This window comes from Miscanthus floridulus, chromosome 4, assembly GCF_019320115.1.
Source record: "Miscanthus floridulus cultivar M001 chromosome 4, ASM1932011v1, whole genome shotgun sequence".
In the NCBI taxonomy this organism is placed as follows: Eukaryota; Viridiplantae; Streptophyta; class Magnoliopsida; order Poales; family Poaceae; genus Miscanthus; species Miscanthus floridulus.
The window spans coordinates 82,095,395-82,120,746 of record NC_089583.1 but is presented as its reverse complement, the minus strand read 5'-3'; the positions used below and the strand labels follow the sequence as shown (position 1 = coordinate 82,120,746).

At 46.4% G+C, this 25,352-nt stretch overlaps 2 protein-coding genes across 4 annotated transcripts; one reads left to right on the top strand and one right to left on the bottom strand.

Annotated features, from left to right (window-relative positions):
• Positions 1–13,245: 13,245 nt before the first annotated feature.
• LOC136551853 (uncharacterized) lies at positions 13,246–16,949 on the top strand. The gene is made up of 5 exons (XM_066543397.1): positions 13,246–13,588; positions 14,326–15,256; positions 15,411–15,506; positions 15,757–15,893; positions 16,437–16,949. Exons 1-5 carry the CDS (start codon positions 13,377–13,379, stop codon positions 16,615–16,617), a joined length of 1,557 nt encoding a protein of 518 aa, XP_066399494.1. The 5' UTR covers positions 13,246–13,376; the 3' UTR covers positions 16,618–16,949.
• Positions 16,950–17,510: 561 nt separating this feature from the next.
• Positions 17,511–22,394, bottom strand: LOC136549885 (exocyst complex component EXO70B1-like). 3 transcript variants are annotated; one of them, XR_010782085.1, is made up of 3 exons: positions 20,021–22,394; positions 19,440–19,464; positions 17,511–18,507 (listed from the first exon to the last, which is right to left on the bottom strand). XR_010782085.1 is itself a non-coding variant. In XM_066541309.1 (1 exon), exon 1 carries the CDS (start codon positions 22,135–22,137, stop codon positions 20,224–20,226), a length of 1,914 nt encoding a protein of 637 aa, XP_066397406.1. In that variant the 5' UTR covers positions 22,138–22,394; the 3' UTR covers positions 19,723–20,223. The 3 variants fall into 3 exon arrangements, 1 of the variants encoding a protein (XP_066397406.1); XR_010782084.1 differs by lacking the exon at positions 19,440–19,464; XM_066541309.1 differs by lacking the exons at positions 17,511–18,507; positions 19,440–19,464 and having other exon boundaries at positions 19,723–22,394.
• Between the last annotated feature and the right edge of the window lie 2,958 nt (positions 22,395–25,352).

Genomic DNA, 25,352 nt, shown 5'->3' with positions numbered 1-25,352 from the left:
CTAACCATTGTTCTTCATAAAACTAGTCTTGTGAGGAGCAAAGGCCGCTTTGCCTTTCTTGGAGGTATAGCCCAATCCCTCTTTGTAGAGAGAAGCTCTTTGGCTACCCAAGCACATAAGCAAGCGGTCCTCACCACCATAAGCCTTAGCTAAGGTGTGAGTGTGCTTAGTGACCTCCTTCTTGAGGTTCTCATTCTCAACCACTAGTGAGGCATCACAAGTGAGACCATCACTACTAGATGAGGTAGAAGTGGAAGTGCTACAAGAAGGGTTAGTAGAAGCAACAATGATAGGCATAGATAGTGATTCATCAATTATATCACAAGTTAAACCTACATTGCAAGGTTCAACATGCTTCTTTTTATTTTACTCATCAAGCAAAGATGAATGAGCCTTTTCAAGCTTTTTGTGAGCTTTGCCAAGCTTCTCATTGGCTTCCTCTAGCCTCTCATGAGATGCATTGAGCTCATCAAAGGCTTGCTTAAGGTCTTTTAGTTCCTTTCACAAGCTTTTGTATTCTCTTCTCTTGATGTCAATGTGTTCTCTAGCATCTTCTAGCATGTCAAATAATTCATCTTTAGTGTGTTCATCATTATCACTATCACTATCATTTTCATTTTCATGTTCATTTTCATCATCATGTTCTTCATCACTTTCATTATCACAAGATTGTACCTTAGTGGCCTTAGCCATGAAGCATGATGAAGATTCGAAGAGAGAAGGCTTCTCATTGATGGCAATGCTTGCAAGAACCTTCTTCTTGGTGGTCTTGTGATCATCACTATCATCATCATCATCACTTGAGGAAGCATCACTATCCCAAGTGACTACATATGAACCACCCTTCTTCTTCTTGAAGGCCATCTTGTCCTTCTCTTTCTTTTCCTTCTTGTCCTTCTTCTTGTTCTTCTTGTAATCATCTTTGTCGCTATTGTATGGGCATTGAGCAACAAGATGATCTTTGCTTCCACAATTGAAGCACCTTCTTGACTCTTATTTGTTCTTGGATGAAGACTTCTTTCTTCTAGCGTGGTAGCCCTTCTTCATCATGAACTTGCCAAATCTCTTTACAAAGAGAGACATCTTCTCATCTTCATCATCATCCCATGAGCCATCATCTTCACTTGATGTTTCTTGCTTTGCCATGCCCTTGGATGATGTGGCCTTGAATGCCACACTCTTCTTCTTCTCATCTTTCTTCTCCTTCTTTTCTTCCTTCTCATCATCATCTCTATATGTATCATCGGTCATAATATCTCCCAACACTTGGTTTGGTATCATGGTGTCCAAACCACTCCTCACAAGAATAGTGACCAATGTCCCAAATCTTGAAGGCAAACATCTCAAGAACTTGTGGGAGAAGTCCTTGTCCTTCACCTCTTCTCCAAGTGCTTTGAGATCATTGACAAGCACTTGAAGTCTATGGAACATCTCTGGCACACTCTCATCCTCCTTCATCTTGAAGCTTGCAAACTTTTCTTTGAGAATGTATGCCTTTGCACCCTTCACGGCTTGAGTGCCCTCAAATGATTCCTCCAATTTTTTCCATGCCTCATGAGCTCTCTCAATGTTCTTGATTTGCTCAAAAGTTCTCTCATCCAAAGCATCATGGATGGCACTAAGAGCAATGTCATTATTTTGAAGTAGCATTTCTTCGGCGGTGGTGAGAGCCTCTTCATCTTCAATCTCAATCTTTGTCTCTACCACCTTTCAAACCTTCCTATTGATTAACTTGATATAAGTTGTCATCTTGGCTTTCCAATAAGGATAATTTGAGCCATCAAATTAGGGTGGCTTCTTAGTGTTGTTGATTTGAGCCATTTTTATACCAAAGGTTGTTAAGCCTCAAATCACGGTGACCTCGGCTCTGATACCACTTGAAAGGTCCTAATGGCTAGAGGGGAGTGAATAGCCTATTAAAAATTTCTACAACAACACTTAACAAACCGGTTAGACAATTATGAGGCGATGCAAGTGTTGCGCTAGCCTACTAAAAATGCAAGCCATCTACCACAATTCTAGTTTATGTAGTTTCTATCCACACAATAACTATGTCACTACACTAAGTTCGTATGCTCTCAAATACTAACTAAAGAGCCACACTAACCAAACTAACAAGCTCTCACAACTAGCTACACTAAAGAGCTTGACAACTGTTTGCGGTAATGTAGAGAGTGAGCAAGATGGTTATACCACTGAGTCTAGGAGTGAACCAATCAATCACAATAATGAATATCAATGAATACTAATCACCTTGAAATCAAATGATGGCACAATGATTTTTTACCGAGGTTCACTTGCTTGCCGGCAAGCTAATCCTCGTTGTGGCGATTCACTCACTTGGAGGTTCATGCGCTAATTGGCATCACACGCTAAACCCTCAATAGGGTGCCACACAACCAACACAAGATGAGGATCATACAAGCCACGAGCAATTCACTAGAGTACCTTTTGGCTCTCTACCGGGGAAAGGTCAAGAACCCTTCACAATCACCACAATCGGAGTCGAAGACAATCACCAACCTCCGCTCAATGATCCTCGCTGCTCCAAGCCATCTAGGTGGCAGCAACCACCAAGAGTAACAAGTGAATCCCGCAGCGAAACACGAACACCAAGTGCCTCTAGATGCAAACACTCAAGCAATACACTTGGATTAACTCACAATCTCATAAAGATGATGAATCAATGATGGAGATGAGTGGGAGGGCTTTTGCTAAGCTCATAAGGTTGCTATGTCAATGTAAATGGCCAAGAGGGTGAGCTTGAGCTAGCCATGAGGCTTAAATAGGGAGCCCCCATGAATAGAGCCATTGGGCTCCTCACTGCACTGAACATGGGATGACCGGACGCTCTGGTCAGATTGATCGGACACTGGAACCCAACGTCCGGTCATGCGATGCACGCCACGTGTCCCCTCTCTTCAAATACTGAGTGCCTGATCCCAATGGTCAAGAGATGACCGGACGCGCTGCTGTGAAGTGACTGGATGCTGGACCTCAACGTCCGGTCATTTCCAATAAGCATCTAGAACCGAGAAATCTCGACTGGACTCACCCAGCGTCCGATCACTCGGTGTCTCCTCTATGCATTGCCACGTCAGCAAGACCAGACGCAGCCCTCCAGCGTCCAGTCACTAAGTGACCCAGCATCCGGTCAGAGACCGACGCCAGCGTCTTCGCTGCTTCTTCAGACCAGACGCGCCGGTCCTTCCGAGACCAGCGTCTGGTCACTCACAGTGACCTCCGTCTTTTTTGTATAGGGCACCGGTGGCACCGTCAGACTACCCGCACTCTACGGGCGGACACTCCGCCGGTGAAGTTCCTAACCCTTGCTCAAATGTGCCAACCACCAAGTGTATCACCTTGTGCACATGTGTTAGCATATTTTCACAAACATTTTCAAGGGTGTTAGCACTCCACTAGATCCTAAATGCATATGCAATGAGTTAGAGCATCTAGTGGCACTTTGATAACCACATTTCGATACAAGTTTTACCCCTCTTAATAGTATGGCTATCGATCCTAAATGTGATCACACTTACTAAGTGTCTCGATCACCAAAACAAAAATGACTCCTACCATTTATACCTTTGCCTTAAGCCTTTTGTTTTTCTCTTTCTTCTTTTCAAGTCTAAGCACTTGATCATCACCATGGCATCACCATCATCATGATCTTCACAATTTCTTCATCACTTGGGGTAGTGCCACCTATCTCATAATCACTTTGATAAACTAGGTTAGCACTTAGGGTTTCATCAATTCACCAAAACTAAACTAGAACTTTCACTTCCCCTCCCATGCCACCATCCACTCTATTGGGGTCTAACCAGACCAGGTTGGGGGTAGACCCAAGTGTGGCTCAGGGGCATCGGATGTCCAAAATAAAATTTTCTCTCTCCTCAACTAGCTAAAACCGGTCCACGGTGTCCTATGACCTAATTTCAATGAACCAAGTGTCTTTTGGCAAACTGCTCAAAACTGAGTGTCCACCAGCAAACGACCATCACTTTGGATGTCCATCAGATAATTTTCCCTTGATTGAAAGGTCCTCAAGTTGGAAACATGTTCATAAGTGATTGAGGTACCTAAGTTTGGTTTTGAGATGAGCTAGAAGCATGACAAGCAAAGAGTACAAGGCCATTTGATTGTGCAGTGTATTTGGCACACATTTGGTACTCAAGTTGAAGATCAAGATCAAACTCAATATAAAGATGAAGTTTGAGTTGTAGTGACAATTGGAAATCATTTGGTAAAAATAAAAGGAGTTAAACAAGTAGAAAGAAAAGGACTTGAAGAAAGATTCATGGTTATTCATCAAATTAAGTCCTTCACTTGGATCAATCAATCAAGACATTTCAAGTGAGTGTCAAGAATGGTTCTTTGAAGAGAGGTCACTTCTTCCTAGTGTAGGGTCTTGCCACCTATGTGTAGGTAAATCAAGTGTGGTACTTAGAAGTCTAACATGGATTCGAGGGACATTTGAGATGCTTAGTTGAAACAATCAATAGGATTGATCAAGAAAAGCAAGCAACACCCAAAAGAGAGCTAGTCATGAAAATTCAAGTGGTATTCCAAATAGTTCTCTCATGCAAGCATTGATAAAAGAAGAAGCAAGCCAACCATATCATGATAGTGCACTTGATCATTAGTGGTTTCATTTTATATGGGTGAAGAATGGACTCTATCTATGATGATTGGTCTTCACCAAGCTATAAATTGGACTTCACATTACTATTGCGGAGCTTAATTAGAAACTAGTGACTATCCTCTACTTCAAGATAGCAAAGATATCATTATAATGTGCATGATCATTTTATCCCTTACTAGTATGCGGTTAGTGCATATAGTACATGCTTATTAGGATCATGCATGACAAATGAAAGTTTAAAATTCATAGTCTACCACTATTGCTTGAATGATTAGTTGATCTAGTGGTAAGCATGTGAGTTTGTTAATGAGCTAGTGAAACCAAGTACTTGATTTAATTTGGATTGCTAACAAGTGACAAGTACAACATTGGCAAGATAACCCTTGTAAGAGGTGTGAAGAAGCTTTTCATTGGTTTAAACTGGACTTGGAAGCTTAGGCAAATCAATTTAGTTCAAGTCAACTCTAGAAGCTCATGATAGTGACAAGAGTACAAGCACAAGACAACAATCCAAATGGATATCTACTTTGTTTGTTTCAAGTGGTATCTAGACTCAAATATTTCATCAAGAATTCACAAGTGATGTCTAGACCAACTCATAAGTGATATCCTACAAATGGTACTCATGAAGATAGCAAATGTTCAAGAAATAGTTTTTATTGACAAATCAATCATACACGTGGTATCACATCACTACACATGGTATTATTCATACAAGATGGTGGTTCCACAAGTGATCCTCAACTTTAAGTGATCATCAAGTGAAGAATGCATCCCTAATACACAAGAGCTCAAGATTATCAAGTGAATGACCCATGCTTGGACATAGAGGGAGAAGCCCCACTACAATTGGTATCAAGGTCACAAGATCCTACACATGGTGTCTAAAGAGCTATACAAGTGGTATCCATAAAAAATGCAAGATTCAAGTGCCAACCATCTATCCCTAAGTGCAACCCTTTGTACCAAAAGAAGCATACCTTTTTTGGAAATTGATGACAAAGGGGAAGAGATTAGTACAAAGATATCATTGGAAGTTGGGTTTGGACATGGATATGGACAAAGAAGAGGGAGCAACATTGAGAAATTAAGAAGGATCAAAATTCTTGGACAAGAGAAGCACACAAGTAGGGAGGAGCAAGCTCATGAACTTTTGATTGATTGCATTTGATATGTGCATATTCATGTGCTTGTTTACATTGCATAAGTTTTTACATTTAATATGCATGCTTGTGTGGTGTATGCTAGTTGTAGAACTTGATTGATGTTATGATAACTAGCATGCATAGCATGGTAGCTAAACTTGTATTTCTACACGTAGTACTAAAACCTTGCTTATAATGTTGATCTCATGGGGTTTCTAGTATTTTTGTTGTCTAACTACTCATGGTGCTAAGGATAGTGTTAAAAGTGCAACTCTGATTGGTATCACACTTCAAAGGTTAATTCTTTACACCTTAGCGTCATTGGTAGTAATTACTCTCTGACAATTTCAATCTATGCATATGTGTGAGCTTCAAACCAAACACTCTAGAACATATATAGGGGGAGCTAATACTACTATTTCAGGTTTGTGGTACTTATCCAAAATATTTACACATGCTAAAATTGCTTGGGCAAGCAACATAAATATAAAAGTGCTTAATTTCCATATCTTTGTAGAGTTGTCATCAATTACCAAAAAGGAGGAGATTGAAAGGTCCTTGTTTGGTTTTGGTAATTGAGTGACAACCTAGGTGGACTAATTGTGTTTAATGTGAGACACATAGGTAATTAGTCCATAGGTCCATGTGTGTGAGCAACATATGCCATGGAGGTAAAAATGGTTCAGAGATGTTGCAAAGCTCACACATGTGATGAAGGGGCTCATTGCATATGAGACATGACATCGAGTCATGTGACTAAGGTGGAGAAGATTAAGACAAGACTTGGCTCGATGGACCGGTTGCAAGTGTGAAGGGCAAGTTGAGTGATGACTTGGCGCCGATGGACCGAAGCAACGGAGAATAGCAAGTTAAGTCAAGATCGATGAACCAATACGGTCATGTGATGATATGAAGTGGATCACATCATTTATGATTGGTTGGTGCATGTGTTGCATCAACATTGGAGGAGATGGAATGGAATGCGCAAGGCAAAGGTATATTTATAGGGCATTTCATTTCACCGGTCAAAGGTTATGTAGAGAAGTATATGACTAGGTTTAGGATAGATGACCGTACTATTAGGAGGAGCAAACTTGTTTACATATCGGTAATTTAGTGCCACTTGAGCGATCTAACTTTGCATACATGTTAGGATCGAGTGGCGTTCTAAAAAGAATGCTAATCCTTTGGGAAATGTTTGTGAAAAGCTAACACACGTGCATAAGGTGGTGTTCACTTGGTGGTGTTAGCACATTTGCAAAGGTGTTAGAAAAAGCGAAGAAGAGAAGGCAAAACCAGGCTCGAAGTGCTGTCTGGGTGGCACCACCACCCCTAGGGCAGTGCCCACCTAGAGGCCGAGAGGGAGGAGTTGGCTGGTGCCCTGGGTGGGCACCACCACTGCCTGTCTGGTGGCACCGCCACCCCTAGGGTGGTGCCCACTAGACCGAGGCTGAGAGAAGCAGTGGGTGACTTGGTCACCGCCATGTGGAGGGCGGTGGCACCGCCCCTTTTTGGCCGAAAGCGAGGGAGCAGGGCTTGGTCACCGCCTAGGCACCACCGTGCCTAGGGCGGTGCACTGCCCTATTTTTTCTGAGGGCAAGGATTTCACGTAGGTGGCCAGGGGGTCACCGCCACCCCTATAGTGGTGCACCACCCCTAGCTATTCGTTGACCAATGGCTAGCCATTCGAATTCGACCGTTGGGGAGGGCACCGCCGTGTCCGGTGCCCTTGTAGAAACTAGCAGCTTTGCTCCAATGGCTCTATTTGGCTTAGGGGCTATAAATAGAGGTGGGGCTCAGGCTTGGGCTAGTTGCTGAGCACCCTTAAGCCTTGGTGGCTTGTGTAGGTGTGCTTGGATGCCCTCTAACTCACTTGTGCTTTCAAGATTGCGATCCGATTGCGAATGAGTGTGATTCTAGTGCGTTGCATTATGAGGTTGCATCTAGTGGCACTAGGTGATCGAGTTGCAAGCTGGTGGTGCTTGTTACTCTTGGAGGTTGCCACCTCCTAGATGGCTTGGTGGCTTGCGACTCTGTTAAAGCACGTGAGAAAATTGTGCGGTGCTCTAGAGGAGAATTTGTGTGGGGGATTGTGCTCACCCCACGAGGATCGTGAATATGCCTCGCCAATGCCAGCTACACTACTATAAGAATCTTAACTGAGGTGGGCAAAAATCCTTAAATGAGGTGGTTTTGCCAACCGCCTCCGTCGAAAGGTCACGGTTAATCAGACCTTCAACGGACAACCGCCTCGGTTAACGCTATTAACGGAGGCAGTTGAGTTAAGTAGCCCACCTCTATTAATAATTTAACGAAATAAAAAAAGCCCACCAATCCAGGAAGCCCACCGAGCCCGGTACCATGTGCTGTCGTTGCCCGTGGTAGGATCTGCGCCACCGTAGCCGCCGGTGTCTAGATCCATGCCCCCACCATTGTTGGTGACTTGATCTGCACCCCTACCGCCGCTGGTATACCATTGGAGGCTAGATCTGGTGGCTGAGGCATGAGGGTCAGGGAAGGGGTGCCATGCTTGGAGGAGAGGGAGGGGCCGACATGTCGTGCTTGGAGCAGAGGGAGGGCCGCCGTCGCCGGTATGGGCCTACCCACGCGTCGATGCTACGTGTGGTGGCCGCCATCGCCAGAGGGGGCTGGCCCATGTGCTTCCTCCTCCCCATGTGCCTCCTCCTCCCCCTAGCCGCCTTCGCTACCTCCCCACCGGAGAGGGAGGCGTGTGTGGAGGGATGGATTGGAGGGAGAGACTGACAAGAGAGGGACCGAAGAGAAAGACGAGAGAGAGAGGTATGGATGAGAGACGGATAAGAGAGAGAGGGACAGACGAGGAAGAGTTATTTCTGCACATGTGGCAAGCCAGAGTAGCCGCCAGCCCCGCTTCCGGATCGCTAACATGGAGTAGCACACGGATCACCCTAGCATGTAGCACATTTGTGCTTTCTCACTGCGACCGACACATAGGCCCCACTCCCACTCCCGTTCCTCTACGCCCACGCCTCGAGGTCTAAACGCAGCGCTAAATAACCAAGGCGGTTATAAAGCCCGCCTCAGTTAATAGGCATGAACTGAGGCGGTTGCGTTATAATGCCCACCTCGGTTAATAGACATTAACCAAGGTGGTTATATTACATTGCCCGCCTCGGTTAAGCATTAACCAAGGCGGTTGCTAGGCTAGCTACCCTACCACGAATAACCGAGGCGGGCAACCCGCCTACCTCCGAGGCCATTTTGAAAACGCCCCGCAAAAGATTTTATGTAGTATCAGCTTGCATTGCAATGCCCGATGCGTGACCAGGCGTGACACCACCATCTCCTCCTCACATCCATGCATCCATCTTCTCTCCACATCCATGCATCCATCTCCTGTCATGGAGTTGGAAATAAGGAAGAAGAAGAAGGCCTGCTTGCTTATTTCCATGATCCTAACCACCTCACGTGATCCTCACATGTGCGGCGGCATAGGGCATGATTGGTTCATGTTTCACGGCAACCTGGCCCGTATGTGAGAGCCAGGCTCTGGCTAGCCAGGTTTCATGCATACGGGATGATGGTGTTTGGTTCCTATCCTTCTGTAGCCTGGCTATAGCGAGATCTTGATTGGTTGCCTGTTTTTCTCATTCAAAATACCTTCCTGCTATGCTCCTGGACACATAGGTTGCACCGCCCCCGCCTAGCTCATTAGAAACAAAATCCATCCGCATTTTCATGGAGCCTGGCTGGGAGATGCCTGTTGCATGCGGCGAGCCAGGTTGCATTCGTCGACCAAGCATCCAAACAGCCAAAATCTGCATGAGCGCATGCATGGCTACGGCATACACGCCCATAGTCTACACCACGCTGGCTATGTCACATAGGCCAAAAGTCAGCTCCCGAGCTGTTATGGACCTATGTGACATAATTAAACAATATTAGGGTGCCAGAAATGTATTTTGAGAGTTTATGGACATACGTGGCACATTTGAACAACATTAGGGTGCTAGAAATGCATTTTGAGAGTTTGTGGACTTAAGTGGCATCCCAGACAAGTTCTCGGTGCCGCTATCGATCCTGCTGACGCCATGGTTGCACCTCCATCACCATCGTCGACGGTGGGAGTGGGACTCCTTCGGGATGCAGGCCGCACCTCTGCCATTTTTGGCTGCAGCTACTTCCATGGCGGCACCATCATTGGAGATGGGACTTCTTGGAGGCATGTCTTCCATGGCGGCACCATCGTTGGAGATGGGACTTCTTGGAGGCATGTCTGCACCCGTTGCCATGGAGGTCACGTCACCGCAGAAGGTATAAGCCAACCCTAATGGTATGTGCCATAAGCTGAAGGCCGACACCCTACTTCTGGTGGACCTCGTTACGCAAACGGCTACAGCATGCTGCATACATGTTCTTTAAATATGTATTATGCAATGTGCACTACTCTAAGTATACATTACTCTCTAAAATACAATCAATAGGCAGTGCTCTGAATATGAAATGTGTGTGTGTACTAAATATGCATATATGCACTCTAAACAAGCAGTCAGGTGTGCCTTCTGAAGAATTATTGTATATAAATTTATGCTACCTGGATAAGCATTGTATGTGTACACGTGTTATCTGAAAAGGATGTATGCTCTCAGAAATGTATCATCCACATGATGATATAGCGTCATTAGCTTGGCGCCAATTGGAACAATAACAAAGGTTCAAGAGATAAAGGATAGGTTTCTCCTAAACCATCGTTATGAGACTAGGGTGAAGCTCATAACGAACAACTAGGATGACTTTAGATGACTTTGGTAGCTCCAAACTAGCGCCCTTTGGAGCAACGAATTCCAAGATAGGAGTTTGGTCCATTGTATAGAAAGATAAAAGAAAAGGATAAAAGAAAGATAACTTTGATGACTCGACTCTCTCTCTATTTGCATACTACAAGAGCAAGGCTTCACCCAAGGTACTAGAATGTAGTTTTCTCCTTTGTGTCATGAATGAGAGTGAGAGGTAGGAGGTATTTATATCATTTCTAGGTGGACTCATGGATCCATGTGACATCCCTTCTTTGCCATATGATCAAACCAACCATAAATCAAAGGCTAAGATCAAGCTTCCATGCGTGGGGCCATGCACAAAGGCGGTGGAGCTAGATGGGGGTTCAGTCGACCTATGACAGGTGGGGCCTCCCCTCTTGGGTGTAGGGCCTCTTGCCTTCATCTAGAATGGGTAAGTGTTGTCCTTTTTTTCTTGGCACGTCAGTTTCTTGCAAGGTGGGTCCTTCAATCCATGTGATCTCATCTCTAGCCATTAAAAGAAAACACACTTGTGATCTAAGGGTTGATATTGCTCTAGAAGTGTTTGGGAGGTTCATGGGAGGCTTGAGAGGGGGTAGTGGACCCATAGGGCGGTCGGTCGACCCTCTATGTGGGCCCACAACCACCCAAAGTTCTTTATTTTCATACCTATAAGCAAATAATGACATGTACATGTGGAGCCAAGTTATCTGTACCAAAATCACTACTTCCTTGCTTGTTATCTCCTAGAAAGGATGTTTTGTTGATGATTTTGACTTTGTAAATATGTGATGAAATTACTGTCAACATAGACCTAAGGCGTATGAGGACCGACGATGCCAGAAGCTGACGGATGGGGAGGTCTACGTTGCCGCACCAACTACTCAGTTGTACCTACGCTACTCCGAGCAGCCGATCACCTTCGATGGGAGCAACCACCTCGACCATGTCGTGGAGGCCAGTCATTTTCCCCTGGTGGTCAGCGCGATGATAGATACGTCAAGACAAAGATCCTCATGGACGCAGGTAGCGTGGCATCAACATCCTTTACAAGGATGCTTTTGACAGATTAAAGATCAATCCTAGAAAGCTTCCCACCTCGGAATCTCCCTTCCACGGGATCGTACCCGGGCGACACGTGATGCCTCTGGGCATTATTGTCCTCCAGGTCACTTTCAGCGACTCCATACACTACTGCAAGGAGACACTCTCTTCGAGGTCGTCAATTTTGAAGGACCATACCATGCCATACTAGTCTTTCTTTTTACACTATTCATTAATTAAAAAAAATAATTTAGGTAGCTCTAAGTTAGATAATTGATTCAACTAGATCTAAGAGCAAGTTTAATAAAGTTGACTATAAGCCAAGTCAAACTAGCAAAAGACTAGCTCAACAAACAAGCTATACAACAATCTGGTCCCTTCTCCATCAAATACAACTCTTTATTATGCATGGGCCCCATCCACTCTTTCCCTCCCTTCCCCCTCATGCCACGGTCAACACATCCGTTTATAAGCTTCTTGTCTTTCCTCGTTTCTCTCCTTCTATCTTAGATTTTGCTGGTTTGTCTTGGCTATAAGTCAAGTTGACATGGCTTAGGGTGTGTTTGGTTGAGCTGTGGCTGTGGAAAAAAGCTGCTGTGGGCTGTGAGCTGTGGGAAAGCTACTGTGGGCTGTGAGCTGTAAAAAGGCTGAAAGCTGTTTAGTTAAATAAGTATAAAATATACCTTCTATCTTTATCTCTCTGGAAACAACTATGGAAGAGCTTTTTATTCCACCAATTTCGAAAAGCAGAAAGCCAAAAGCCAAAAGCAGGGTCAAACCAGCTTTCAAAACTGTATTACGGAAAAGCAACTGCTTCTGAAAAAGTCACCTGAAAAAGCAACCTCTTTAGTTGGGCTTTTGGCTTTTGGGGCCAAAAGCCAAAGCCAAAAGCCCAACCAAACGGACCCTTGTTGTACTTGCTCTAAGTTAGATTATTGATTCAACTAGCTCTAAGCTAGAGCATGGAAGACGTCTAACATAAGGCGTGAGTGGAGGATTTCTAAAGGGAAAAAAAAAAAGCAAAGGAATAGATTACTTAGGAAAGTTTTCTTAATTTGGTGTTCAGAACAAAATAAATCTGCATTCGTTTTTAGAGGAAAGGTCAACCTTGCTTCACAAAGCACTAGGAAAAAAGCATCTAAGGAAACCCAAAGAAAAAATTCAACAATGTTTTCTCAAGTTCTAAAGCCTGGAACCTTGCTTCTTGGGCATACGTGATATTCCTATTTTTCTGCAACGCAAACACCCAAACAGTCTGTTCACTAGTTGGTTTTTTAGCTGATAAGTCCGACTAATGCTGATTTATTATGAGAGAAAAATACTGTTGACGGGTTAATAAGCCCTACCTAAAACCAACAAGCGAACATGTTGAAAGTTTCTATTGTGTTCAAACAGGTTCTTAAAAACAAATCGATTTGTTCCTTGCGCCTATCTCACGATCTACCGCACAAATTCTGTGCCTAGAAACAGTTCCCAAGACCTTATATTACGGTAGATAGCCGTAGCCAACCCTGCATCTGTTTTCAGTGCTGGTTTGCCAATTGCCATCGACCCTCGAAGTTTGAATACCAAAGAAAAGAATAAGCTGGTCTGGGCCGACCAAAGCACTGTCCTTCACTCCTTGAGACTTCAGTCCTTCGATTCAATCCCCATTTCCTTTGGCTTTTCTCCCGGTTTTGCCCCCCGGCCCTGCCGAGCTCCAGCAGGGGAGGCGCTGCGCTCCACTCCGCTTCACGCCAGATCCAACCTCACCAGCTCACCCCCATGGCCGCCCGTTTCCTCCTCTCCGTTGCCGTCGCTCTCCTCCTCCGCCCCGGGGATGCGTCCGTGCACGAGTACCGCGGGCTCAGCTTCGCCAACAAGGGCAACGCCTTCATCCTCCACGCCGGCAGCGAGGGCCTCTACGCGGCCTCCCACGCCAACACCACCGCCGAGGACGACGAGGACGCCGCCGCGCTGCCCGACGCCTTCATCCGGTAATGCGCTAGCCAGTAGCCGTTCCAGTTCGCTATCCGGTGTCTAATTTAGTTTGATGCCTGCGTCTGCAGTACAAGGGGAAGGGGTTGGCTGCGGTACAGGTGCAGCGGGGTGGATGCTGGCAGCCGGGTGGATCGACCTGGGCACTCTGCCGCCCGACACTTGGATGGGTGCGGGTTTTGCGAGAATCTAGTAATCTTGCGTCAAGGTGTGCAGCTACTGTTGTGTCGGTGGCAGCTGGGAGGCGAGCGACAGAGCTATATGTGTTCGTTCATCTGTATTGCCCTGAGTAGAATTTACCTCGCGGGATACGAGAATTATAGCTAAATAGGGTGACTTTGGGTCATCAATTTGCTAATGGTGAAAGTGAGTTAACATTGGGTGACACTGGAGAGGAACAACCTCAAGCACGTGTTTTGTACTTATTCAAATGCAGACGCATCTCATAAACGCAATAGAAAAGAAGTGCTGTTTTCTCAATGCAAATATCAATTTGTGGCTTGTGGTGATCATTTCCAAAAATGCTGCGAGCTTTCTATACCTTGAATTTTTATTTACTTGCAAGCTGATTACAGGAGTTCAGTTTTCATCTCTGAAATCATTTATTTAGTAGCGGTACAAGTATATTGACCACTGTCATGCAGAAATACACACATGCATTTTGCATCTATTCAATTCAGTCTAATCTGACACTTGGATTCAGATGTTTGACTTTCACATTTCTACTATTTTTCAGGTTTGACAAGATTACTTTTAGGCGACCAGAAGATACTAACGATTCTGTGAAGGGGGCTAGTTCAGCTAAGGTTCAGGTACTTGTTTTTGAGATAGAAGACCGTGAAATGATTGGTGGATCAGCGTATGGAGGTCAGAAGGCTATTTGTTGTACTTCAGATCTTGCCAAATTAGGAGCTTGCGCAGAAGGTTCTGTCATCTACCGCCCATCCCAGGTAAATCCTGGTTGGCCAAAGTTGTTTGTTGCATCTTTTGATGGAAGTGATCTGATCTCAACGCTACCATCACGGACCATTCCAATTACCAAAACTGGGATGTACAATATGTACTTTATACACTGTGATCCATCACTTGCTAGTTTGGAAATCGAGGGGAAAACCATATGGAAAAATCCTACTGGATACCTTCCGGGTCGGATGGCACCTCTTAAGAACTTTTTTGGACTGATGTCTTTTGCATTTGTCGTACTCGGGATCTATTGGTTTTATCAGTACATGAAATCTTGGAGAGAGGTTCTTCCACTTCAGAACTGTATTACTCTTGTGATTACACTGGGCATGTTTGAGATGGCATTGTGGTATTTTGAGTATGCTGAGTTCAATGAGACTGGAGTTCGGCCAAAAGGTATCACATTTTGGGCTGTCACGTTTGGAACTGTAAAGAGGACGGCTGCTGAAGTTATTGTTCTCATTGTCTCAATGGGATATGGTGTTGTCACGCCTACTTTGGGTGGCTTGACATCGGAAGTGGTCATGCTTGGAGGAACGTTCTTTCTAGCAACAGAAATTCTTGAGTTGGTAGAAAATCTTGGTGCTGTTAATGATCTATCTGGAAAAGCTCGTCTGTTCTTGGTCTATCCAGTGGCCATTTTAGATGCCGCATTTGTTATTTGGATATTTATTTCTCTAGCTAAGACCATTGGTAAACTTCAGGTGACCAAAACCTCTTCTTTGTATCCTTTATCCCTGCAGTATCAGTATTGCTACACTATATATCCTTTGTGCTTGCATTAAATTTTTTTTCCCCAGGCACCGACTTATGTGATATGAATACTAATGTTTTCTAATCTTTGGCTGTGAATGATAGGCTAGAAGGTTGATGGCCAAACTTAACATTTATAGGAAGTTTGCAACTGCATTGATCGTATCTGTTCTGGTGTCTGTTGGGTGGATTGGCTATGAGGTATGCTTATTTATGTCAAAGCCGTATTCTAACTCCAGAATTATCAAGGGAGTATTGTTGCATTTCACAAAATTAGATTGGTTCCTCTTCAGTGTTTGCAGCTGGAGATCAGGAGTGTAACTTTAAACTGCACCTTTCTACTTTCAAGAATCTGTCCATTTTGCCTTGTTTGAATTCATGTGTTTGCACGTTACATGGTTATGCATCTGTTTCATAACTCATTGATGTCATTGCAATTTCTTCCCTGCAGATTTACTCCAAATCAACAGATGTATTTAATGAACGATGGCAGCATGCCTGGATTATTCCTGCCTTCTGGCATGTCTTGTTTTTCTTACTTCTTTGTGTCATTTGCTACCTGTGGGCACCTTCACAGAACTCAATGAGGTATGGTCCTAATAGTTTTGTAACTTTCAGCTGGACAATGTTTCTGGTTCAACAACAACAACAACAAAGCCTTTAAGTCCCAAACAAGTTGGGGTAGGCTAGAGTTTAAACCCAGCAGAAGCAATCAAGGTTCAGGCACGTGAATAGCTGTCTTTCAAGCACTCCTATCTAAGGCTAAGTCTTTGGGTATATTCCATCCTTTCAAGTCTCCTTTTATTGCCTCTACCCAAGTCAACTTCGGTCTTCCTCTGCCTCTCTTCATGTTACTATCCTGGCTTAGGATTCCACTACGCACCGGTGCCTCTGGAGGTCTCCGTTGGACATGTCCAAACCATCTCAACCGGTGTTGGACAAGCTTTTCTTCAATTGGTGCTACCCCTAATCTATCACGTATATCATTGTTCCGAACTCGATCCCTTCTTGTATGACCGCAAATCCAACGCAACATACGCATTTCTGCGACACTTATCTGTTGAACATGTCACAATGTTTCTGGTTAAAAATGGAAAAAAAATCTTATAGCTCTTTGGCTTTCCTTTTCAGATTTTCCTATGACGCAAGCGAATTCTTTGATCGTAAGGACAATCTATCATTAATTAGGCCAGCACCCAGTGCTTCCAAGAATGGATGGAGTTTATCTTCCACACCAGAGCCCAAAGCTACAAAGGATGTGAATACCGTAACAGATTTTGAAGGTGATGATGAGGAAAACAAAAGGGAGTAGAATGTACTGTCAATTTGATTAGGGGAGGGTATATTTGAGAATCTTTTGAAGTGGGTGCCAGAGCAAGGAGAGGATTGGCCATGCTAGTTATTATTAATGGAGCACGCCACTTGAGGTTATTTCTTTCGTTGGTTCTTTACCACCATAGTTCTTCGCATGGCCAGTTATGTTGTTATCATCATAGTCTGAATGATGGTATATGATAGAAACAATTAGTCTGATGTATAATATTTATATTGTTGGCACCATATTGTTTCTGGTCCGTGTGAACCCTACATATGCTACGAATGTTAGAGAATAAATTATTTTGCTGGATCTTTGTTAGAATTTCACTTGATTGTCTAATGTCTCAATATGCTTTTGTCATCAGACATGATCTGTAATTGGTTAGATACATGGGGTCAAAAGCGACAACAAGGCTATCTCATTTAAACCTTTGAATTCGTAAATGTTAAAAGACATTTCCTTGATGGTCCTTTTTGCCTGAGTACTCCGTACAAGGGATACGATTGTATAAATTTAAAATCACACCTATACAATTAATTTCTGCCTTATAGAAAGAACTTCACTTGGCACACTGGTCAGTGTGATGCCCCCAATTGGTTTACGGATTGGTGCTCGGCAGTTCAATCCAAAAGTAACGTCGTTTTAGGCCTTTTGGGAATATGCCCTTGTTTGATCAGCCAGTCATGATCGGTTAGGGCCTGTTTAGATTCCAAAAAATTTTGCACAGTATCTGTCACGTCGAATCTTGCGGCACATGCATGGAGTACTAAATGTAGACGAAAAAAATTAATTATACAGTTAGGTGAGAAATCGCGAGACGAAACTTTTGAACCTAATTAGTCCATAATTAGACACTAATTGTCAAATACAAACGAAAGTGCTACAGTAGCCCTAAACGGGGCCTTAATAGAACTACTATAGTCAAACCAGTTGGCATCGCTTGCTTCGGTTCTTCCTGTCGCCGACATGCATTGGACCAATCGAGGGAGGCAGGCCGCAGGCAGGGAGCATTACAAATTTACACGATCCTTTCAGCGCATGGCCATCGGAGGAATGATTCCTGGTCTCTCGAGAATGTCAGTGCTGAGTGCTCCAACAGGCCAAGAACCACATGGCCGGGGGCCAGCCTACCTCCGGCAGTTCGAGTTCGGCACCCAACAAAAGCCGAAACCACTGGACGGCGGTCATCTACTCGTCTCTGCACACTGCATTGCATGTGCGCGGCTGATTGGACGGACGGCAGCCGCGGGCGGAAGTTGACAGGGGCCGCGCCCGTGCCCCGAACCGAGCCGAGCCAGCCGCCCGACCACTATCCATCCGGTTGCCGGTGACTGGTGGGGATCTGCCAAAGCAGTGGCCGGCGAAACGCGATCCCAGATTCCGCCGCCTCGGCTTACGGGACACACGGCGGCACAAAACGCGCGCTTCTCACGGTCACGGCCTCACGGGCGTCGCTTGCAGAAACGGCACGCCTCGCGCCGTGTCTCCGCTGACTGCTGGTCTGCTGCCCTTCCTTTGCCCAGGTCCAGCCGTCCCCAGGCATGCGTCGACTGCAAACTAAACTCTTCAGGAGACACTGGGATTTCTGTTTCTGGCTTTACTTCGTTGCTCTGATCCTGCGCTTGTGCTTGCGCCATGCGGTGCTATGTCTGGGCTAGAGTGGTAGACTTCTACTAGAGTAGGTACTACCAGTCAATTGATCATGATTGATGGAGTCAGCAGCCGGCTTGCCTGGGAGTAGTAGCTGACTGGTGTTATTTTCTTTCTGCCAGGAACTGCGGTCTCGTGTTTGATTCAGCTGGAGAAGAATTCATGGACGCGCCTGTATCAAGCTGGTTTTCTTCCTCATTCGGGGATGAAGTAAACACATCAAGGCAGAAATGCCTGCACAACATGGTTGAGCAGAGTCAGTCCGTTGCACTTGGATACAAACACAAAGCTCGCGGGTAAGGTGAAAACAGATTCCGAAGTTCATAACAATTTGAAAAAGAAGTATTCTGATGGCATAAACACGCAAAGATCAGTAAAGGCAGGCCATTGTTGTTTTCACTCTGGAGATAAGACTGAAGAGAGGGGTACAGTGAAATATAGTGAATTGATGGGCCATCGATATTAGCTTAGTACCTTACAGTTCAATGCTTATAAGCGTAACTGATTGCAGCATATAACAATGCTAAATAGAGAACGAAACAGTGACTGGCACCACATGTAATCACATGTATTCAATCATTACCCTGTTACTGAACCGACCAAGCACATGTCACTACTTACATAATAGCCACTTGTAACTACAGTTCACTGCCTTTTTCCTCAGGTTTAAGATAAATTCTAGGGAATTGTATTCACAACCTCTAAATGGAACAAATTCTAGGGAATTGTATTCACAACCTCTAAATGGAACAACAACTGTCATACACACAAATTTCGAGTCGTGACTATGCTGCAATAAAGTAGTTAGTCTTCAACTCTTTGTTAAAGTGCAATGTTGGCTCTTAGTAACTTTCACTACTGTTTAAGTTCCAAGTTAATCTGCAGAGAACCAGAGGAATGGTTTTTATGTAACCATTCTATAAGAACTGTGAAGTGTATATTAACATGATGAGTAACATGAGTAACTCACCTTGAAGCAAAAAACAGAATAAAAAACATGATATTGACATGATGTAAGTGTTTGATCAGCGCATCATATTATTAGTAGATCGAGAAAGTAAACAATTTATCAGGTTTAAAGCATAAGGTTTTATACTGGCCCTAATTAAAATAAGCCCATTGACATACCACAACCTACTAGTGTGCTGCAAGAAACTTGAACTTACCATTTCGCTGCATAACAGTAGAATCCTACACACATTTGTGTGTGTCATGGGGGTCCAAGGTGCGGCAGTAGTCCCCAAAATAAGTAAGAAAAAATAATGATACAAAAGAGTAAATGCCAGCTTTTTCTCATTATTGAAGAGAAATGAGCAAACATCTTTTTTTTCAGTCAGGTAGAATGTTTGCATGGAAAATATGACTGGAACTTTAATTATAGACATTGTAGTTGTATAGTGACTAATGCTATATTGCACCCTTATTTACTGTTATGATTGCAAAGACATGTAAAGCAGAAAAATCCTCCAAACATATATTTCAAGGCCAGAAAAATGGCATTGCGCAATTGCATCATATGTGCATAACCTTAACATTACAATTTCTTTTTGCACCTCATCTATCAAGCAGCATTCTTCAGATACATGTGAACCACCAAAACGAGGATACAATACAACACTGCTAAATGTCAAACAGATACAGAAGTTACAACTTACAACTATGTTACATGGCTAAAAGAACATTCCTATATAAACACGCTACTCACAAGAATATAAACAAGTGTAACAAATGAAAAAAGATCGCTTACAGTGGAAGAAGAAATGGGACTTTTGATAGCTTTTTATCAAGATCCTGACCCCGTTTCAGATTACCTCTAGTCAAAGAAATCATCACCAACTATAACCCTCTGCCTCAGGAGGACAAAACAAAAGAGCCAACTGCATTTGTTGGCCTGTCCCCAAAGAATTAAAGAATACATTGCAAGAAGACTAAGCTTTTTCAAGCCATCTTTCATCCATGAGATCTCCTCCTGTTATGCGGTGGTGGTGGAGATCCCTCAAAGAAATCTGCCATTGCTATCTCAAGATCCTCAACTGTGTACTTGATGTACAACTCAGGGTGCCTGCTATTCTCTATGTGATGCCGGAACCTGCCAAGGAAGGATCGATACGCTGGGAGCAGCTTCTCCGAAATTGAGATCCTAAGCTCTTCTCGCAGTTGTGTGTCTGGCACATACCACGCAGACTGGACCCTGTGTGCCTCCTCAAATGCAGCATTGAAAGCCTTGAATCGCACCCGTAGTGCCGATTTGGATATCCCAGATGAAAAGCCACCACTAACATGGAGGCCCTCATCTCTGAGACAATTCAGGATCTTCAACCATGCAGTTCGCTGGTAGCTTGTAGCTGCCTGCCGGAATTTCCCTGTGAGCCGCTTCAAATACTCATCCCCAATTAGCCCCCGAAGTTCAGCTGAATCCTTTACTTTGTGCACGATATAGTGCACATTGTTCATAAGGAACAAATGAGACAGTGCTGCATACTTGTAGAGTGACGCCTTGCTCTCAAGGTTGTGTTCAAGAAGAACAATAATCCAGACAAGATGAGTGGCAAGGGGCAACTGACTGTCAGGATCGGCCGGGTCAAGATCAGGGAAGGCCGGTGTAGCCTCATTGCCCTCAGCAGCAGTCCGGGAGCTAGCTGATGGCCGCGAGATGATAAGCTCAGAGAGGATGGCCTTGTAGTCCAAAATGAGGGTGCTGTAATTCATAACATAGCGAGTGAGCGGGTGGATGGTGCCGCCGGGCACTGGAGTCTTGGATGGGTCGCGGAGCAAGGCGTTCTCAAACTCCGAGAGTATCCCACGCACGGCATCGGCCAACCGCGACCTGATCTCGGCGGCCTGCACGTATATCGACTCGGCGGCCTTGGAGGCGGCGAAGATGTCGGAGATGTCAGGCAACATATCGGAGAGCGCGTCGTGGAGGTCAATGATCTTGAACAGCTTCTCCGGGGAGCGGCGCCCGATGCTGATGGCTTCAGCGACGCCGAAGAGCTGCAGCGCCGCGCCCTTGACGGCCTCAGCGAAGGGCGCGTCGTCCGCGGCGGTGGCGGTGGCGGTGGCGGTGGAAGTGCAGAGCGGGAGGTCGTGGAAGATGTGGAAGCAGAGGCGGCGCTCGCTGGCGAAGACGCCCCGGACGGCGGCGCGGGCCGCGCGGATCCAGCGGCGGATCTTAGCCTCGAGGGCGTCCCACTCCAGCCGCTGGACGTCGCCGATACTGAGCTTCTCGACGCCGAGCCGGCGCAGGGCGGAGTCGACGGCCGGCTTGCGGACGGAGGCGTACACCTGGACGCACTCGCGGCCGTAGCCCGCGGCGGCCATGCGGGAGGCGATGGCGTGGAGGTCGGAGATTGCGTCCGCGGGGAAGAGGTCGATCTCGCGGATGCTCTGCAGGGAGCGGTAGCTGCTGCGCCTGTGGACGGAGGACGACACGGAGGAGCTGTCGTCGTCGTCCCCCGCGGGCGGCGCCTCGGTGGCGTCGGAGTTCCTCCGGTCGCTGCTGGACATCGAGAGCGAGCTGAGGCCCGCGAGCGCCTCGATCTCGAGGTCGAGCGCGCGCGCCGACAGCACGTGGTGGAACTCGTCCTCGAGCCGCGCCATGGCGACCTGCAGGGCGCCGCCGCCCGCCGCCGACGAGGCGCGGCGCGGGCTGCCGGCGGAGACCGGCGACGGCGGCGGCGCCAGGCGGCGGAGGTCGTCCACCGCCCGGAGGAACCGCTCCGCCTCGGCGCGGTCGGCGGCGCCGTCGAACAGCATCTGGTCGTCCCCGCCCCCGCCGGCCGAGGACGCCGCCGACGCCGTGGAGTCCCACCGCATGACCACCCTCTCCGCGGCCTCCAGCTCCTCCGCCGCGGATCCCTCCATGCTGGCCGCCCGCCGCCTCGCCTTCGCCTCCCCCTTTTCCCCTCCCAGTTACGCGGCCGCAGCACAACCCTCACCCGACTTGTCGCAGTCCCCCCGCTTTCGCGCGCGCGCGCGGAGGCGGAGCCCGCGATGAGTGAGTGGTGGCAGTACGCTACTCCCAGCGATTGATTGGCGGCGGCGAAGCGAGGAGAGGAGGGCGCTGTCTGCTGGCCCCCGCTAAAGACCGGCCGGCCGCTTTCTTTATCTAATCCCCCTCCTCGTTCATCTCATCTCGGCGATTTGGGGCCAGTTTAGTTCAAAAAATTTTGGGTAGCATTTTCGCTGTTATTTGGTAAATAGTGTTTAATCATAGTCTAATTAGGCTTAAAAGATTCGTCTCGTGGATTTCGTCTAAACTGTGTAATTAGTTTTATTTTTTATTTATATTTAATACTTTATACATGCGTCTAAAAATTTGATGTGACGAAGAATATAAAAAATTTTGCAAAATTTTTAGGAACTAAACTGGACCTCGGCTTCTCTCGTTCGTTTGGGCTTCCTTTCCTTGTTAACCAACCGGCACTGAATGGTGGGGGCCCTCTGCGGTCTGCGGGTGCGGGCCAGCGTTCGCCGCGTCGCATGTGCATCCTCGGATCGTGCGTCTCGGGTTTGGGCGTTTGGCCTTGAGGCAACCTTGACATGGTCAGGATCATCATTACGACCGGAGCCCAGCTGATGAGACCATGGACTCCTTGCTAAGGGCTCCTTTGGATCATGGGATTGGAAAAACATGGGAAAGAAAAAATGTAGAAATATAATAGGATTGTATGTCTAAAACCAAGGATTGGAAAGCACAGGAAATTTGTTGGAGTTATTATTTGGATGGACACAGAAAGTTTGTAGGAATAGCAACCTTAGGAAATGTCTAATCCTTTCAGGTTAGTTTAATCAACTGTAGGCAAGCTAGCTCTTTTTGTGCCACATGCATTGCTTTTGTACAGAGTATTAGTTGCTCCAGCCATTCTTCTCTGAGCAATCATGTCTTTACTTCTGACTTGCCTCGATCCTATGAAAAAAAAGAGCTCCAATTGGATGTTTGTTTTCCTATGTTTCACCTGTGAAACCGGTGGCAGAGGATTCTTTCCTCCAAAATTCCTGCAGCTCAATCATGTAAACCAAAGGCTGCTACAGTGACAATTCCTATGGAAATCACAATCCTACATTTCTCATGTGAAATTCCTTTGAACCAAAGGAGCCCTAATCTGAGGTGAGGAGACAGTTTTTATGAAACGAACACATCAGATGATGATGATGCGAAGCTGGTAAGCTGACAGCTCATTCAGCTAGGCCTTGTTTAGATCACCTCCAAATTCCAAGTTTTTTCACTCTCTTTCCATCATATCAATTTTTGGATGCATGCATGGAGCATTAAATGTAGGTAAAAAAAATAACTAATTGTACAGTTTGGTTGTAAATCACGAGACGAATCTTTTGAGCTTAGTTAGTCCATGATCGAACAAAGTTTGTCAAATACAAACGAAACGTGCTACAGTGTACAGATTGCAAAAATTTGCAATCTAAACAAGGCCCTAGTTCTTGAGTGGACGGCACAACCGCAACAGCAGTGCAAGTGTGCTCCGCCGCTTCTAGTGCAGTCTGACAACTGCATGCCAAGAAGGATCAATCGGCCTAAGACTGTCTCCAATCGTCTATGCATAAGGCCGCCTTACCCAAAATATATGGTGCACAGTAAAAATTTTCACTCCAACAGACTATGCAATCTGACTACCCATTTTACGTGGGAGGAGAGAGGGGAGGCAAATAAGCGTCCTCTCGACGCACGACCCAATCTCTGGCGCGGAGGGCACGGCCGTGGGCGCAGCGACGAGGAGACGACGGGCGGGCCGGGTGGCGTGCTGAGGTGCACCGGCGGCGGCCCCTACTTGGGCCTCCCCCGGCGGCGTGGGTGCCTGCGCCCCTGCTCCGGCCTCCTCCATGGCCGACGTCCGGCACACCTCCTCCTCCATGGATCCGGCGCAGGTAGCTTCACGAGTGCCTCCATGGCCGGCGCGACCGCAGGCTCCGTTGTTCCCTCCGCCGCATGAGGTCCCAGGTCTGACCGCTGCTCCTCTTCTTCCAGCCACTGCTCCCCAATCCCCTTCCAGTCGCTGCTCCCCCATCTCCGGTGGCATGTCGGCGCTTCTCCGCTTGTGCATGCTACGTGCGGCGGCGCATCCTGCTGGAGGCCGGCCTCCCCACTCAGGTGAGCCCCCATCTGACTTCGGCGAGCCCCCCTCCCCTCTTCCTCCCACATCCGATGAGATCTGCGCACCACTTCGGCAAGCACTGGAGCGGCAGCAGCGGACGTGCTCGACTCCGATGAACAGGCGCCGGTCGTGCTCCACTCCGGCAAACCGCGTGGCCCTGGTGGCGCGTGGTCCCTGGCCGACGAGAATCCGACCCCGACCCCTGAGGTGCACGTGCGACGGCGCGGGCAGGGAGAGGGAAGCAGGAAGAGTGGAGGAGGAGGAGGAAAGGGAAAGAAGGAGAGGGAGGGCAGCGGCGGCGGCTTCGAGGTCCGGCGGTCGCGCGGGGCAAAGGAGGCTTCGGCAGCGGCGGCGCTAGGGACCTCGGCGGGCAGAGCCGAGTGCGGCTCCAGCTTCGCGAGTTTTGGGTTCGCTATTGGAGAAGATAAGATTTGGGTGCGTGACCTTCTCGTTGTATGTGACTCAAAACCTAGAATGGGTGTTGTGTTTGGGTACAGACTGTTGGAGATAGTCTAATAAGCCAACAGACCGAGGCCAAACCGAAACTGTTGATAAATCAACCTCAGATAGTCGTCGAGATATTATATGAACGATGATTGCCTAAAGAGCTTCCTTTTACGTCGTATAAGTTAAATATTTAGAATTTAAAATAGTGAATGCGTCGGAGAAGCCGGAGCCTACGAAAGCTCTATCAAACGGGCCTAAATCTGCTTGGAATTAATGCATCAAATATCGCCATGTTTCTTATTCGAACTTGAGGAGTTGAGGTGTGGTGCCCTTACATGAGAAATCAGAAATGACAGGGAAACTTAACCTATGCACCGACTTGACTTATTACCGTTTCAGTCAAATTTGTGATTTTCGTCGTTTCAGAATCAGAGAACTACTCGTGTGTGCACTTGTTTGATTGTTTCTAGCTCATCTTCTTTTCTCGCCTTTGACCGCTGCTAAGCATAGCTTAGCCATCTT